This window comes from Heloderma suspectum, chromosome 4 (genome assembly GCF_057233095.1).
Source record: "Heloderma suspectum isolate Gila_16-S chromosome 4, 16-S_ref, whole genome shotgun sequence".
Taxonomy (NCBI): Eukaryota; Metazoa; Chordata; class Lepidosauria; order Squamata; family Helodermatidae; genus Heloderma; species Heloderma suspectum.
Genome location: NC_139461.1, coordinates 16259030 through 16275471, shown reverse-complemented (window position 1 = coordinate 16275471; position 16442 = coordinate 16259030). Strand labels below are relative to the sequence as shown.

The window sequence follows — 16442 nt, the reverse complement described above, 5'->3', positions numbered from 1 at the left end:
GGTGTGGGGTTCCCTTCCCATGTTTGAGCCTTTGCCCCTGTGGGGGGAACTCAGTTGCAGTTGTTGGACCCTGCACTTGCTATCATCTAAATCAAGACACTGTTTTGGTTTTTAGGCCTTTGCTTTAGCCTGGGCTACAATTCTGTACTAACACCCCCACCCCAATGGCCTTAACAGATTATGCATATGCTGACTATTTATTCATGGATTTATTTTACTTTCAATTTTAGGCCATTAGGTATGATTCCTTTTCGCAGACTTTGGGATTTTGCATTCAAGTTTGGAAAATGGTGGTGCAGAGACTGAATGAACAGACCTGAGTGGTGTGTGTGTGTTTGAGTATGGGAAGACTAAATAGAATGGTAAAATCCAGGGAAAGGGGCAACTAAGAAGCATTGGTGGCTGCTCCCAATGAAAAGGTTTGACTCCCCCATTCAGTGGAAGCAGACCACCAGCTTTTAAAGGGATTGGCAGAAAACGCTAGCTTCCTTTTACGAACATAAAGCAGAGCTGAGCATTCCAGGCTGTCATCCCTGCCAGGTCATATGGTTGCCATGTGCAGTCCAGAGATCATGTGATTGCCATGTGCAGCCCTTTTCAGCGTGGGACAGCACACAGCTGGTTGGACCAGGGTAAATTGACAGAGCTGCTCAACTTGGGCATGAGATCAGTGTCCTTGGGGTGAGTGAGGGGCTTCAGTGTGAAGTGCTGCAATATGATAGTCAAGAACAAGAAGATCTCCATGCGGGCCAGTCCTTCTCCTGCACAAATCCTCTTCCCTGCAAGGAAGATGCCTTCATTGTGACATTTTATGGATTGATTACCGAAATTCATGTCCCGCTTTCAACAGTTATCAAAGCGGTTCACATACAATAACATTGCCATAAAAACAAGAGCAATAAAATATAGCAATAAAAGATAACAATCACGAATGATTGTTAATCAAGAAGGCTGTGCACAAGCTCCTCCCCCTGAACAGCTTCGGAGGTTGATTCGAAGGTCCTGGATTGGCATCGGCCTGCCTCGGCCTGCTATGGAGCCGGGGCGACCCACTTCGGGCTCCAGATGTGAAGCAAGATCCGGAGACCTGAAATGGGGCCCTCTGCCACCACTGCTGCTGAGCAGCCCCCCCCCACTGCTGTGAGCCCCCACCAAGCCACATGACCCCCGCTCTCCTTATCTGGACCTTTTGGGAGCGCACACAGCCATCGGCCTCTGCAAGGGAGTCTCTCTCACTTTTTTTTTTTAATGGTGACTCCTTTGACTGAAAGAAGAAGAGCTGCCATTTTGAAAGAAAATGGTGACTCCCTCCAACATGGTACAGCTGTGGGAGCTCCCCAGGGCCCAGGTAAGGAGCGGGGGGCTTGTGCAGCTGGGTGGGTGTCCATCTTGGGCTGAAGCACTCCAAACTGTGGGGGCCTTTCTAATGACTGTTGGTGATGCATTCCAGAGGGTGGGTGCTGTGCCAATAAAGGCAAGTGCTCCAGAGGCCACCCTCCAGAAATGCATCACCCTCAGAAGAGCTCCCTCCATTAGAGTACGGTGCATCACACCTGTGTCTTCAAATGTAAATGACAAAATAGTGCCAAGGCGATGCAACAGATGTGCTCCATGAACGTTGCTGGGGAGCCTTTCCCTTTGCATAATTTGTTCTGCCTCTGTTAGTCATGAGAAAGGGCACAGGGCTCTACATGGCACAGAAGTCCCATCCCCCACCCCTCCCCATTTTTCTAGCAACCCTATACCACAGCCTTTCTGGGACACCTTACTTTCATAAAAAGTGATGCAGTGATCCTTGGGAGTAAGTGTAATTGAGCATACTGAAACTTACTTCTGAGTAAACATGACTACAACTTGCATAGGCTAACACTGCACATGGAAAAGGATGGTGGCACATTCTCTCTCTCTCTCTCTCTCTCTCTCTCTCTCTCTCTCTCACACACACACACACACACACACACACTTTAGTCTTGGTTAACTGGATATTTGATTCTAGACTAGGGATGTATGGATTCCCCACCGTCCGTTCTGGTGGGGAATCTGCGAGGGGAGGGGAGGCAATCCGTTCTTCCTCCCGGAATCCTCGCAGAGCGGCTCTGCTCCACGAGGATTCTGCAGAGCCGAGGGCCACCCCATTCCGCTGTCTGCATGCCCCGGATTCCCCCGTTTTTTTTCTGGCTCCCCGAACTTACATAAATAATTCCATAAGTACCGCCGAAAAATCCTTTACGCACGCCCACCATTAGTCTCTGTAAGCCTCGGGTCACACAAGAAAAATGCCTATTTATTTTTGTGAAAAGAGTAAAGCCCTTCACAGGGATTCCCCACATAACTAGGGATGTCAGAGAATTCTGCCACAGATTCCAGTGTGGCCGGATTATTTAGAAAGCATCTAAAAAGATCAGATTCTTTAGAATCCGGCCCCCCAGAATCCATGGCGGAACGGCCTCCTGCCCCCCACGAAATCTCCCCGTGACGGAACTTACCTGGGGCGGATGCAGCGGTGGCGGCTCCGGCGGTGGCAGCGGCAGCGGCTGGTCTCTTGGCTGGCTGCGGCCAGGCTGCTGCGGCCACCATTTGCGGCCTTGCAGCCGTGATAGGCTACGTAAATATTTACGTAGCCTATTACGGTAAAGGCAGCCACGCAAATGGTGGCCACTATGCCATTTGCGTGGCTGCATTTACCGTGATAGGCTATCTAAATACTTACGTGGCCTATCACGGCAAAGAGCAGGGTCGCAAATGGTGTAGCGGCTGCCATTTGCGTCCCTGCTCTTTGCCGTGATAGGCTACGTAAATACTTACGTAGCCTATCACGGCTGCTTGCAAGGATGCAAATGGCGGCTGCTACGATGGCCGCCATCTGCGGCCGCAGCAGCCTGGCCATGGCCGGAACTCTGGCTATGGACAGCCCGAGCCGGCAGCTCTGTGAAACTGGCCAGGGAGGTTTCCGGGGGAGGGACGGAGCGCCTCCCCCCTACCTGCAATATTTTCTTGAGTGTTTCTGCCAAAATTGTTGCAAATATCTTATTGTTGTTGTTCAGTCATTAAGTCATGTCCGACTCTTTGTGACCCCATGGACCATAGCACGCCAGGCCTTCCTGTCCTCCACTCTCTCCCGGAGTGTGCTCAGGTTCATATTTATTGCATCAGTGATGCTATCTAGCCATCTCATCCTCTGCCATCCCTTCTCCTTTTGCCTTCAATCTTTCCCAGCATCAGGGTCTTTTCCAGGGAGTTTTCTCATCGCATTAGGTGGCCAAAATATTGGAGCTTCAGCTTCAGTATCTGCCCTTCCAAAGAGCAGTCAGGGTTGATTTCCTTTAGGACTGACTGATTTGACCTCCTTGCAGTCCAGGGGACTCGTAAGAGTCTTCTCCAGCACCACAGTTCAAAAACATCAATTCTTCGGTGCTCAGCCTTCCTTATAGTCCAGCTCTCACAGCCATACGTTACCACTGGGAGAACCATAGCTTTGATTATACGAACCTTTGTCGGCAAGGTGATGTCTCTGCTTCTTACTATGCTGTCTAGGTTTGCCAGAGCTTTCCTTAGGGATGTACGAAAGTTCCGCCACGGATCTCAGGGAGGCCGAATGCCAGCACATTTGGCCCCCCGAAATTGGTGGCGGAATGACCCCCCACCCCCCTTGGGATGGGACTTACCTTAGGTGGATCTTCCTGGCGGCGGCGGCTCCGGTGGCGGCTCTGGCGGCGGTTTGGCAGTGGCCGGTCTTCAGACCGGCTGCCGCCGCCGCCATTTCCACGTAAAAAACAAACAAACACAAAAAAAGTGATAAGCTATGTAAAGATTTACGTAGCCTATCACGGCTAGATTTTTTTAAAAAACACCGTGATAGTGTCAAGGGGTCCTTGGAGGGCTCTCTCAATCTAATTTATTAGCCAAGTCCAGACGCAGACAAAGGGATTCTTTTCAAAGCTTTATTTTTCTTTTATAACTTACAACTTTATAGGTAGCAATTAGATCTGAGCAGCAGCATCCCTATGCCCTAAGTTGGAAGAGTTGGTCCCCGTTTGAAAGGCAATTACTGGCACACCCCTGAATATAAGGACTAGGGAGAATCCCTCCCCTTTTCCCTTGGATCCTCTGGGCGCAACTGTTCTTTGAGCGCCAACCGGGCGCTACGCCTCCTTTCCACGCTCTCTATTTGGCGCCGCTCTCTGTATCTGTGCCGTGCATCCAACCAGTCTGCTATCGGTGCTGGGTCACTCCCTGGACTGCTTTCTAATCTAGGAATGTTGGTGGGAGGAATCTCTGTCAGCTGCGGGCCCTGGGAAAAAGGGGCGCGCTCCTCTCCCAGGAGCGACTGCTCTTCCTCCGAATCAGAACTACTCTGGGATTCTATGGGCTCAGTGTCCACCCTGACAGATAGGCTACATAAATGTTTACGTAGCCTATCATGGCTGATTTTAAAAAAACAACACGTGCGTACGCAAATGGCAGCGCCCATGGGCACTGCCATTTGCGTACGCGCATTTTTTTTTGGTTCAAATCAGCCGTGATAGGCTACGTAAACATTTATGTAGCCTATCACAGCTGACTGCAGGGACACAAATGGCGGCGGCTACGGCCGCCGCCATTTGCGTCCCTGCTAGCCAGCAGCCGGATGTCCGGCTGCTGGCGGAGCCGGCCAGCGGCTCTGCAGAATCCCTGCGGAGTGGAGCCAGCCGGCCAGGATTCTGGGGGGGAGGAACGGAGCACCTCCCCCCCGGCCAGGATTCCAGGGGGAGGGATGGAATGCCTCCCCCCCAGCATCAGCATAATCCACGGAAAGGTAAGCACCTTTCGTACATCCTTAGCTTTCCTCCCAAGGAGCAAGCGTCTTTTAATTCCATGGCTACAGTCACCATCTGCGGTGATCTTGGAGCCCAAGAAAATAAAATCTGTCACTGCTTCCATTTCTTCCCCTTCTGTATGCCAGGAAGTGATGGGGCCAGATGCCATGATCTTAGTTTTTTTTTTAATGTTGAGTTTCAGACCAGCCTTTTGCACTCTCCACTTTCACCATCAACAGGAGGCTCTTTAGATCCTCTTCGCTTTCTGCCATTAGGGTGATGTGGTCTGCATATCTGAGGTTGTTGATAATTCTCCTGGCAATCTTAATTCCGACCTGTGATTCGACCGGCATTTCTCATGATGTACTCTGCAGGGTGACAATATATAGCCTCGTTGTACTCCTTTCCCAGTTTTGAACCAATCGGTTGTTCCATGTCGAGTTCTTACTGTTGCTAATTGACCCTTGTACAGGTTTCTCAGGAGACAGGTAAGGTGGTCTGGTACTCCCATCACTTTAAGAATTTGCCACAGTTTGTTGTGATCCACACAATCAAAGGCTTTAGCACAGTCAATGAAGTAGAAATTTCTCTGGAATTCTCTTGCTTTCTCCATGATCCAGTGAATGTTGATGATTTGATCTTTAGTTCCTGTGCCTCTTCAAAACCCAACTTGTACTTCCGGTAGTTCTCGGTTCACATAGTGCTAAAGCCTAGCTTGCAGGATTTTGAGCATCACCTTGCTGGCATGTGAAATGAGCGCAACTGTACGATAGTTTGAACACTCTTTGGCATTGCCCTTCTTTGGACTTGGTATGTAACTGATGTTTTCCAGTCTTGTCGCCACTGTTGAGTGTTCCAAATTTGTTGGCATATTGAGTGCAGCACTTTAACAGCATCATCTTTGAGGGTTTAAAATAGCTCAGCTGGAATACTGTCATCTCCACTAGCTTTGTTGTTAGTAATGCTTCCTAAGTCCCACTTGACTTCACTCTCTAGGATGTCCGGCTCAAGTTCAGTGACCACACTATCATGGCTCTCAGGGACATTCAGATCTTTCCTGTATAGTTCTTCTGTGTATTATTTCCACCTCTTCTTAATCTCATCTGCTTTTGTTAGGTCCCTGCCTTCTTTGTCCTGTACCATGCCCATCTTTACACAAAATGTTCCCTTGAGATCTCCAATTTTCTTGAAGAGATCTCTAGTGTTTTCCATTGTATTGTTTTCCTCAATTTCTTTGCATTGTTCATTTAAGAAGGCCTTCTTGTCTCTCCTTGCTATTCTCTGGAACTCTGCATTCAGTTGGATATATCTTCCCCTTTCTCCCTTGCTTTTCACTTCCCTTCTTTCCTCAGCTACTTGTAAAGCCTCATCAGACAGCCACTTTACTTTCTTGCATTTCTGTTTCTTTGGGATGGATTGAGTTGCTGCCTCCTGAACAACATTACGGACCTCCGTCCATAGTTCCTCAGGAACTCTGTCTATCAGGTCTAATCCCTTAAATCTATTCCTCACCTCCACTGTATATTCATAATGGATATGATTTAGGTCACACCTGAATGGTTTAGTGGTTTTCCCTACATTCTTCAATTTAAGCCGAAATTTAGCAATAAGAAGCTCATGATCTGAGCCCTGGTCAGCTCCAGGTCTTGTTTTTATTAACTGTATAGTAGGGGTGTACGAAACCCCGCTTACCTGGCTCTGCCGGGTTCCATTCCATTCCGTACCTGGCTCTGCCGGCGATCCATTCCTCCCCCCCAGAATCCTGCCTGGCTGGCTCCGCTCCCTGGCCAGGCCGCGGAGCCGCCAGCCGGGTCAACCCACAGCTGGGCATCCAGCCACTGCCAGGCTGCTGCAGATGCAAATGGTGTCCTGTGTAGGGGACACCATTTGCATCCCTACGCTGGCCCGTGATAGGCTACGTAAATATTTATGTAGCCTATCACAGCTAAAGCAGGGACGCAAATGGAATCCCCTATGCCATTTGCATTCCTGCTTTAGCCGTGATAGGCTACGTAAATATTTACGTAGCCTATCACGGCAAAAAAAAAAGGGAACAGCTACAGCGGCAACCACTGGCATTCCCTTTTTTAGCTGTGATAGGCTACGTAATTATTTACGTAGCCTATCATGGCCATTCAAAAGATGCGAATGGCGGCTACAGACGCAGATGCCATTCAAGGAGCACTGGAACATAGTGATTTACGAAAGTCACTTACCTTTTCGCAGATGTGATTCGCAGTGCGGGGGGAGGCGCTCCATCCCTCCCCCTGGAATCCTCGACGGGGGGGGAGGCGATCCGGTTTTATTGATTATGAGTGCTACTCCAATTCTTCTAAAGATTTTTGCCCACAGTAGTAGATATAATGGTCACCTGAATTAAATTTGCCCTTGCTTGTCCATTTTAGTTCACTGATTCCCAAGACATCGATGTTCAATCTTGCCATCTCATGTTTGACCACCTCCAGCTTACCTTGATTCATTGATCTGACATTCCAGGTTCCTAAACAATAATGTTCTTTACAGCATCGGACTTTCTTTTCACCACCAGATACATCCACAGCTGAGTGTCCTTTCGGCTTTGGCCCAGCCACTTCACTCTTTCTGGCGCTACTTGGAAATTCCCTCCGCTCTTCCCCAGTAGTATATTGGACACCTTCCGACCTGAGGGGCTCATCTTCTGGTGTCATATCTTTTAGCCTTGTGCTACGTTCCATGGGGTTTTCTTGGCAAGAATGCTGGAGTGGGCTGCCATTTCCTTCTCCAGTTGACCACATTTTGTCAGAACTCTCCACCATGACCTATCCGTCTTGGGTGGCCCTGCACGGCATAGCTTGTGGCTTCATGAGATTGGTCTATAGTTTTTTGTCGAGGGTGAGTCCTGTTCTTCTTTAGTTATTAATGGTATATATGCTGTTTTCCATGTTTCCGGTATCTCCCCTTTTTCTAAAATACTGTTCATCATTTTTCTAGGGATGGGGGAGAATTTCTCCCTGAAACTTTGGGGGGCCGAGCGCCAATGCATTCAGCCCCCCAAAATCGTAATAGCATTGCCCTTATTTTCGCTGTAGTCTACGTAAATCTTCACGTAGACTACAGGGACCAAATAAGGAACACAAATGGCGGCTCCCTATGGGGGCTGCCATTTGCGTACGTGCTATTTTTTTCCAAAGTCACCCGTGATAGGTTACGTGACGATTAACGTAGCCTATCATGGCTGACTTTGCAAATCTAGCCATGATAGGCTACGTTAATCATTACATAGCCTATCACAGGGGTGTGGGGTTTTTTTTGCGGCTGGGTAGACGGGGCACTTCTACCCGGCCTGAATTTCGGCCGGGCGAGGCGGGAAGCCTCCCCCCCTTCGCATGAACTTCGGGGGGAGAAGCGAAGCACCTCCCCCCCACCACGAAAAAAGCTGCAGGACAAGGTAAGTCCCTTTCGTACATCCCTACATTTTTCAGTGGTTGTAAAATTTCTTCTTCACACTTCTTATAATATAATCCTGATATTCCATCTGGTCCTGGAGTTTTTCCCAGTTTAATTTTTTTTTATTGCTTCCACCATTTCATTTGCTGTTATTGGGCCAGTCATCATTTGTTTTTGTTCCTTAGTAACTTTTGGTAGATTTTGTTTATAAATATATTTATCCATTAATTCTGGGGAGATATGTCCTTTATACAAATTCTAATAATATTGATGAAAGGCTTTCTGAATTGCCACATTATCAGTTAATCCTAATCCACTTTCACTTATTTTCACAATTGTTTTCTTTTCTTTTTCCTTTCTACATTTACAGGCCAACCATCTTCCTGGTTTATTAGCAAATTCATTTTTTTGTTTGTTTTACAAAGTTTAATTTTTTTGCATATCCTTCACTGTTAACATCGGCAGTTGTTGTTGGAGTAATTTAATCTGTCAGAGGACACTTGCCTTTCCCATTTTTTTCTTTAGGAATTCTTCTTTCTCCTTTCTCTGTTTTAGAATGTTTTATACCTTCTCTTTTCTTTTTCAGTTGCGCATTTTGTTGTATAAAATAACCTCTCATATAGGCTTTACTTGTATCCCATACTGTTCGGATATTTGTTCCTTTGTCTAGATTCAATTCAAAAAATTCTCTCAATTTCTTTTTAGTGTCATCCACAATTAGGGATATACGAAAGTCACTTACCTTTTCGCAGGGCTGATTCGCAGTGGGGGGGAGGCGCTTCGCTTCTCCCCCCGAAGTTCAGGTGAGGGGGGGTGTCCCGCCTCGCCCGGCTGAAATTCAGGCCGGGGAGAAGCGCCCCGTCTCCCTGGCCATGAAAGAAAAATTAAAAAAAGAAAAAAAAACCATGATAGGCTACTTAACAATTAACGTAGCCTATCACAGCTAGATTTCCAAAGTCTGCCATGATAGGCTACGTTAATCGTCACGTAGCCTATCACGGGTGATTTTTTGGGGAAAAAAAAAGCACGTACGCCAATGGCAGTGGCCCATGGGCGCCGCCATTTGCATTCCTAATTTTGGCACGTCTAGTCTACATAAAGATTTACGTAGACTACGGCGAAAATAAGGGAATGCTATTTGCATTGCCCTGATTTTCGCCGTAGTCTACGTTAATCTTTACATAGACTAGATGTGCCAAAATAAGGAACGCAAATGGCGGTGACCATGGGCCACTGCCATTTGCGTACGTGCTTTTTTTTCCCCCCCAAGTCACCCGTGATAGGCTATGTGACGATTTACGTAGCCTATCACGGCTGACTTTGGAAATCTAGCCATGATAGGCTATGTAAATCGTCACGTAGCCTATCACGGGTGTGTGTGTGTTTTTTAACTTTTTTATTTTGTAATAAAAATAAACACCGAACCGCCGCCGAACCGCCGCCAGGACCTGCCGCCGAGAGGGACATTCGCTGAAGGTAAGTCCCATCCCGGGGGAGGGGTGGGGGGCCGGCGGAGAATTTCCCCAACACTTTCGGGAGGCCAAATGTCTCGGCGCTCGGCCTCCCAAAGGTTCGTGGAGAAATTCTCCACCATCCCTGTCCACAATACTTTTATTATGAAATATCTTTCATCCAATCTCCACCTAAAAGTAGTGCTTCTTTTCACATATGACATAGATATAGGGTTATGGTCCAAAAATGAACTTGGTAGAACTTGTATTTTGCCAATATTTGTAGCAAGCTCTTTAGTTGTCAAAATCATATCAATCCTTGAAAAAGATTTATGTCTTTCTGAGAAATATGTATATTCTCTTGAGTTGCCATTTTAATCTCTGCATACATCTACTAAAGCCAAATTTTCCATCAATTAAAAAAAACTTTTAGGTAATTTCCATTGATTACTCTTTATTTTTTTCTCTGATATTCTATCAATGTGAGGTGCAATCACCCCATTCCAATCTCCCATTAAACACCAACTGTCAAAAGTTAGATCCACGAGTTTGGATAAGTGATCCTCATAAAATTCCACTTTGTGGTCATTAGATGCATAAACCCCTAAAATCAATGTTGATACACCATTCAATTTAATTTTAACTCCCACAAAATGACCTTGTTCATCTGACAATACTAATTCCAGTCCCAAATGTGGCTTAATATATAAAACTACTCCATTTTTCTTTTTTTCGGCTTGCAGTTATAAACTCTTCACTTAATTTTTTATTAATTAAATATATGGTATCTTCTTTATTAATATGGGTTTCTTGTAAGCATATTATATCTTGTTTCAATTTTTGTAAATAATACAATATTTTCCTTGTCTTTTGAGGACCATTCACCCCATTAATGTTCCAAGTTAAAAATCTGTAATCCATTTTTTAAGATAATCCTAACCAGTTCTTTAGTGCCTAGCACACTGTTGGAAGTTTCTATCCATATTTAAATGTGTAGGTCACGTCTGAAGTCTAAAGACCCTCAAGGGGGGTTACAAGCAAGAAACTGAGACATGAGGACAGTATAAAAACATGAATTTTAAATTTAATTTATTACAATTAATTATCATAGTAAAACTTAGTGAAACTGCAACAGTAGTTCAGGCAGGGATCACATCCAACCATGTATGGCCCACAGAAGGTCTGACAGAAGTAATGGGTTTTCATCAACTACCAAAAACTTTTAGTGGAACAGTTCTAACAAATCTCCCTTGAAAGCCATCTGCAATATAGGTGCCACCACAGAAAAGGCTGTTTATGGTGGATACCAATCTCAGTCTAATGGTGCCCAATGCAAAGTCTGTCCAATGGATCTAGATTTATGATTCTCTCTCTCTCTCTCTCTCTCTCTCTCTCTGTGTGTGTGTGTGTGAAGGGGAGGGGATCCCCCAACGTATTTGTTAAAGAGTAGTTCCAGTTTCATTGAACACAGTTTTTTTTTTCTCCCCCACTGAGCAAAGAAGGCAGGCATTTTGATGTCCAGATTCAATTATTATGGGTGAATGAGCCATAGAGGCAGTAACTGTGGAGAGCATTAAGGGGTTCCTCAAGGATGACTTTTGTCATATCGCAGGATTTTCAGCCATGGAAGGAATGAAAGAGGGAGAGGATGTTGGGGATGGGAGTTGGGAGAATGAAATGCACGAGCCAGTCTTACTCGACTACACAGAAGCCAGGTCCAGTTCTACCCTTGACTTGTAGTGCTGTTCGTGTTACGAAGGTAATATGTCATGTTCTTTTTCTTGGAAGTTAGTGGATTATTGAGATAATTGTGAACCTACCACAGAACAGGTTGAACATTCTGTCCCTAAACAGAGAATGTGCTGGGTTACTCCAGGTTTGTATGTCTGAGCCACAGTGACTACCAGGTAGGGTTTTGAAATTGGCCGGTGTAGAATCGGTCTGTTGTAAGAGGGAGGGGGCAGTGTTTCAGGGATGAAATACAATAGATTTTGGTGAGACACATTCCCTGAGTTATAAGTGGATGTACCTCATTGCTTCTTTTGAACCTAGTTAGGGGGATTCAGCTATGAAATACAGTTTTGAAAATACTGCTGCTGCCATGGCCACTTAAATGGTGCTTTCCTCTCCACTCGGCTGTCTGGCATTGTGACTGTTGATAAGGGTGTGTACAGTGGATTAACAGGAATATCCCGGGTTTGGGCGATTGGGGGGATATGGATTTCAAGGAGTTGGTCAATTGTAGAATGAAATTAATGGATTTGCCCAGCCATGCTAAACATTTCCCAGTTTGGCCTACTGCAGACATAATTCGTAATTGTATGTTTATTCCTAATCCAAATTAATGGCAATGACAAAGATAGATTCAGACAAATAGCTGAGGCAGTGAAGTCTTTGCTCAGCTATTTCCGTGGCATGGGTGCCATGCACTTGAACTTGCTGACAGATTGCTGATGTGTTGAAAGACCGTGACTCATATTTTAAAAAGTGGACTTACTCCATTAACGTTTCAGGTATTGATCTGATTCACTTAAACCTTTAAAAAGTGGGTAGGACCCATTCCCTCGTTTGTACACTAACTGTAGCTTTTGAAACTGACCTTTGGGATGACGTATTGTCTGAATGGAGTGTCTTCGACCACTGCATGGGGGGGATCCAGTGGGGCGAGGGAGATGAACCTCTGGATCTCGTGAATGACAGCATCCGTGTAAGGCATCTGTCCACGAACAGCCATACAAGGACTTCGTGTTCGGCCAACTACTTGGTCAATTTCTTTGTGCGTTTTCTCTGTAATGAGGTTAACAAGATTATTTTGATATCACTGCACAAACATTCAGGAAATATCTAGGGATGGGGGAGAATTTCTCCCCGAAACTTCGGGGGGCCGAGCGCCAACGCATTCGGCCCCCCGAAATCAGCGGTGAAATTCTCTGCCACCCCACCGCCACCCCCCTGCCACCCCCCCGAGATGGGACTTTTCATGAATGTCCCTCCCGGCGGCGGTTCGTCGGGTCTTCATCAGGGGCGGGGGCAGCAGCTGGTCTTTCCTTGCAATGGCCGCCGCCATTGCAAGGAAAGTTTTAAAAAAAACCACCCCCGTGATAGGCTACGTAACGATTAACGTGGCCTATGACGGCTAGATTTGCAAAGTCAGCCATGATAGGCTACGTTAATCGTCACGTAGCCTATCACAGGTGACTTTGAAAAAAAAAAAAAGCACGTACGCAAATGGCGGCCTCCATAGGGAGCCGCCATTTGCATTCCTTATTTGGTCCCTGTAGTCTACGTAAAGATTTACGTAGACTATGGCGAAAATAAGGGCAACGCAAATAGGCAATGCATTCGGCCCCCCGAAATCGGCAGTGAAATTCTCCACTCCCCCGCCCTCTCCCTGGATGGGACTTACCTTCGGCGAATGTCCCTCCCGGCGGCAGGTCCCGGCGGCAGTTCGTCGGCCTTTCGTCGGGGGCGGGGGTGGCAGCCGGTCGGAAGACCGGCTGCCGCTGCCGCCATTACAAGGTAAAGTGTAAAAAAACCCACAAAAACCCGTGATAGGCTACGTAACGATTAACGTAGCCTATCACGGCTAAATTTGCAAAGTCAGCCATGATAGGCTACGTTAATCGTCACGTAGCCTATCACGGGTGACTTTGAAAAGAAAAGAAAAAAAACCCATAGGCCGCCGCCATTTGCGTATGTGCTTTTTTTTTTCCAAAGTCACCCGTGATAGGCTACGTGATGATTAACGTAGCCTATCACGGCTGACTTTGGAAATCTAGCCGTGATAGGCTATGTTAATCGTTACATAGCCTATCACGTGTTTTTTTTTAACACTTTGTTTTGCGGCCGGGGAGACGGGGTGCTTCTCCCCGGCCTGAATTTCGGCCGGGCAAGGCGGGAAGCCTCCCCCCCCGGCCTGCATTTCAGCCGGTCGAGGTGGGACGGCTTGCCCCCCCTCGCCTGAACTTCAGGGGGAGAAGCGAAGCGCCTCCCCCCCACCGCGAAGCACCCCTGAGAAAAGGTAAGTGACTTTCGTACATCCCTAACTCCACTCCCTCCTCAGACTGCCATGCCATCTCTAATCATAATGACCAATAAATTAAAGGAAGTTAAAGGGAGATGTGGGACCACATTAACCAATTGACCTTTGCTGGTAAGCTTGCTTGTTTCTCATCTTTTTCTCCAAAGCACTTGTTTCTAACATTTAATGTGCTTCTTCCCCCGTTTCACTCCCACTTCAGCTCTTAGCTCATGCCAAGTCCTCCACAAAACTCTGTCTGAAATTGTCCAAGAAAGCTAAACAGAAATTAAATATCAATCCAATGATTTTGGTTTGCCATAGAGTAGCCGAAATGCAAAAAGGGGAATGAACTAGGCCACTGGGCTGCAGGAGCAGGATTGATTTTACCATCTATCTCTGGGTGTTTCAGAAGAATCAAGATCCCATATCTTAGTGTGGTGCTGGTTGTCTCTGTTCCTGCTTCAAGCAAGTCAGCTGTGGCATTGATAACCAAGTTATTGATGCTGAACTCAGAGGCACTATTCTGTTTCTCTGGAGGAAGATTCAGAATGATCAATCAAGTCTACTTAACTGTGCAATATGAGAACTATATAAGAAAGAACAAAAATTAAAACCAGCAGCATACATCTAGGGATGCACGAAAGTCACTTACCTGGTCTCGCAGCTTGCTTTGCGGTGGGGGGGAGGCGCTTCGCTGCTCCCCCCGAAGTTCAGGCCGGGGGGGGAGGCTTCCCTCCTTGCCCGGCCAAAATTCAGGCCGGGGAGAAGCGCCCCATCTCCCCGGCTGCGAACTTCAAAAGAAAAAAAAAATGCCCCTGTGATAGGCTACGTAACGATTAATGTAGCCTATAGATCTGCAAAGCCATAGGGAGCCGCCATTAGTGTTCCTTATTTGGTCCCTGTAGTCTACGTAAAGATTTACGTAGACTACAGCAAAAATAAGGGCAACGCTTGACTTTGCAAATCTAGCCGTGATAGGCTACGTTAATTGTTACGTAGCCTATCACAGGGGTGTTTTTTTTTTTTTTTACTTTTCTTGTAATGGCGGTGGCGGCAGCCGGTCGAAAGACCGGCTGCCGCCCCTGCCCCTGACGAAGACTTGCCGAACCGCTGCCTGGACCCGCTGCCGGGAGGGACATTCGTGAAAGGTAAGTCCCATCCCGGGGGGGGGGTGGAGAATTTCTCCCCGAACAACCTTCGGAGGACCGAATGCGTTGGCACTCGGCCCCCCGAAGTTTCGGGGAGAAATTCTCCCCCATCCCTACATCTAATCAGTTTAGGATTAAAAGGCCTTTTCCATTTTTGTGGCAAAACCTGGCATGAAAGCAAACTAAAATGGATCCAGACAATCCATCTCAGAGTTGTACAGCAAACAGTCTCTTAAGCACCTTATCTGGGAAGGGGGTATTTGTAGCCAACCAACAGCTGTTACAGTGGTAAATGTCTGTGTCCACTGAGCACTGAATCACCCCCAGGCTGGTGTGGATGGGAGTGTGAAATTGTTCATGCTTCTCTTGATTTAAGTCTTGATTTAAGAACAGAAGAAGAGCCATGCTCTATCAGACCAAGGGTCCATTTAGCCAGCATTTTGCTCCCACAGTGGACAATCAGTTGTTGACTGGGAACCCACAAGCAGCACCCTCCTGCCCATGTTCCCCAGCAAGTGGTGTACATAGGTATACTGCCTCTGATACTGGAGAGCGCACATAGCCATTGGGTTTGCCAAGGAGATGATTAACTATAGGGCTGTGCTCTGCTTCAGCCTGAGTGCAAGCAGGCTGCTTTGGGTCACTTTGAGCCCTTTATGAGGCAAAGTGGAGGGGGCACAAAGCGACATGAGCAGGTCAGGGGCTCTCCAAAGTGCTCGGTGTGCTTCAGCACTTCGGCATCCCTGGCCCAGATGTGCCAGCACCTCCAGGTCCTTACCTGAGCCGCCCACCTCCTCTGCTTCTGCCATCGCTGCCACCGCCGCCATCGTTGCCACCACCAGGACCTGAGGCCTGGACATGTGCCACCTCTAATTGCAGGAGTCGCCATTTTAAAAATGGAAACTTCCAGTTACTTCCAGGAGGTTGCCATTTTAAAAATGGCGACTCCCTGCAATAAGAGTCAGCATGCATCCAGGCCTCAGGATCTGGTGGCGGCAGTGAAGGTGGAGAAGGCAGTGGCAAGGAGAAGGTGGCAGCAGAGGGGGCAGCGGCAGCGGAGGAGAAGGCTATGGACAAATAGTAAACAAAACAATACAATACAATATAGCCATCAGGACTAGTAGCCATGGATAGCCTTCTCCTCTATGAATCTGTCCAATCTCCTTTTAAAGCCATCCAAACTGGTGGTCATCACTATATCTTAATTATAATCACAAACCACTCTGATAATTTATGTTGAAGAATGGTATACCGTGTTGGCCTGAGATCAGATGGTGCTTCACGTAAGGCATCTCTTTGAATTTGTAGACCATTCCATGATAAATAAACATAAGAAGAGCCATGCTGAATCAGATCAAGGGTTCATCTAGACCATCACTCTGTTCACACAGTGGCCAACCAACTGCCCAGGGGTAACCCATAAAGCAGGACATGGATGCAACAACAGCACCATCCCACACATGATCCCCCGCAACTGGTGCACATTGCCTCTGATACTGGAGATAGCATATAGCCATCAGGGCTAGTGGCCATTGATACACTACTCCTCCTTGAATTTGTCCAAGAGGAGGTATTCTAGATAAGGAAGTGGATCAATAAT

At 47.0% G+C, this 16442-nt stretch overlaps 2 protein-coding genes across 2 annotated transcripts in view; both read right to left on the bottom strand.

Moving 5' to 3' along the window:
• The window catches only part of LOC146346576 (uncharacterized), a 78216-nt gene that overhangs the window by 38111 nt on the left and 23663 nt on the right, over window positions 1–16442 (bottom strand). The window lies entirely within an intron of this gene.
• LOC146346577 (cytochrome P450 2H1-like) lies at window positions 598–15669 on the bottom strand. The gene is made up of 4 exons (XM_084848198.1): window positions 15621–15669; window positions 14082–14225; window positions 12273–12460; window positions 598–840 (listed from the first exon to the last, which is right to left on the bottom strand). The coding sequence occupies exons 1-4, from the start codon at window positions 15667–15669 to the stop codon at window positions 598–600; spliced, it is 624 nt and encodes a 207-aa protein (XP_084704324.1).

Bases quoted from the DNA above. Each gene is read 5' to 3' on its own strand.
- LOC146346577 (XM_084848198.1), bottom strand. From the start codon at position 15,669: ATGGCGGCGGTGGCAGCGATGGCAGAAGCAGAGGAGGTGGGCGGCTCA. The intron at 14,226-15,620 runs GTAAGGACCTGG...ATCTTCCTCCAG, and splicing joins AGAGGAGGTGGGCGGCTCAG to AGAAACAGAATAGTGCCTCT. The intron at 12,461-14,081 runs GTAAAATCAATC...ACCTCATTACAG, and splicing joins GAAACACCCAGAGATAGATG to AGAAAACGCACAAAGAAATT.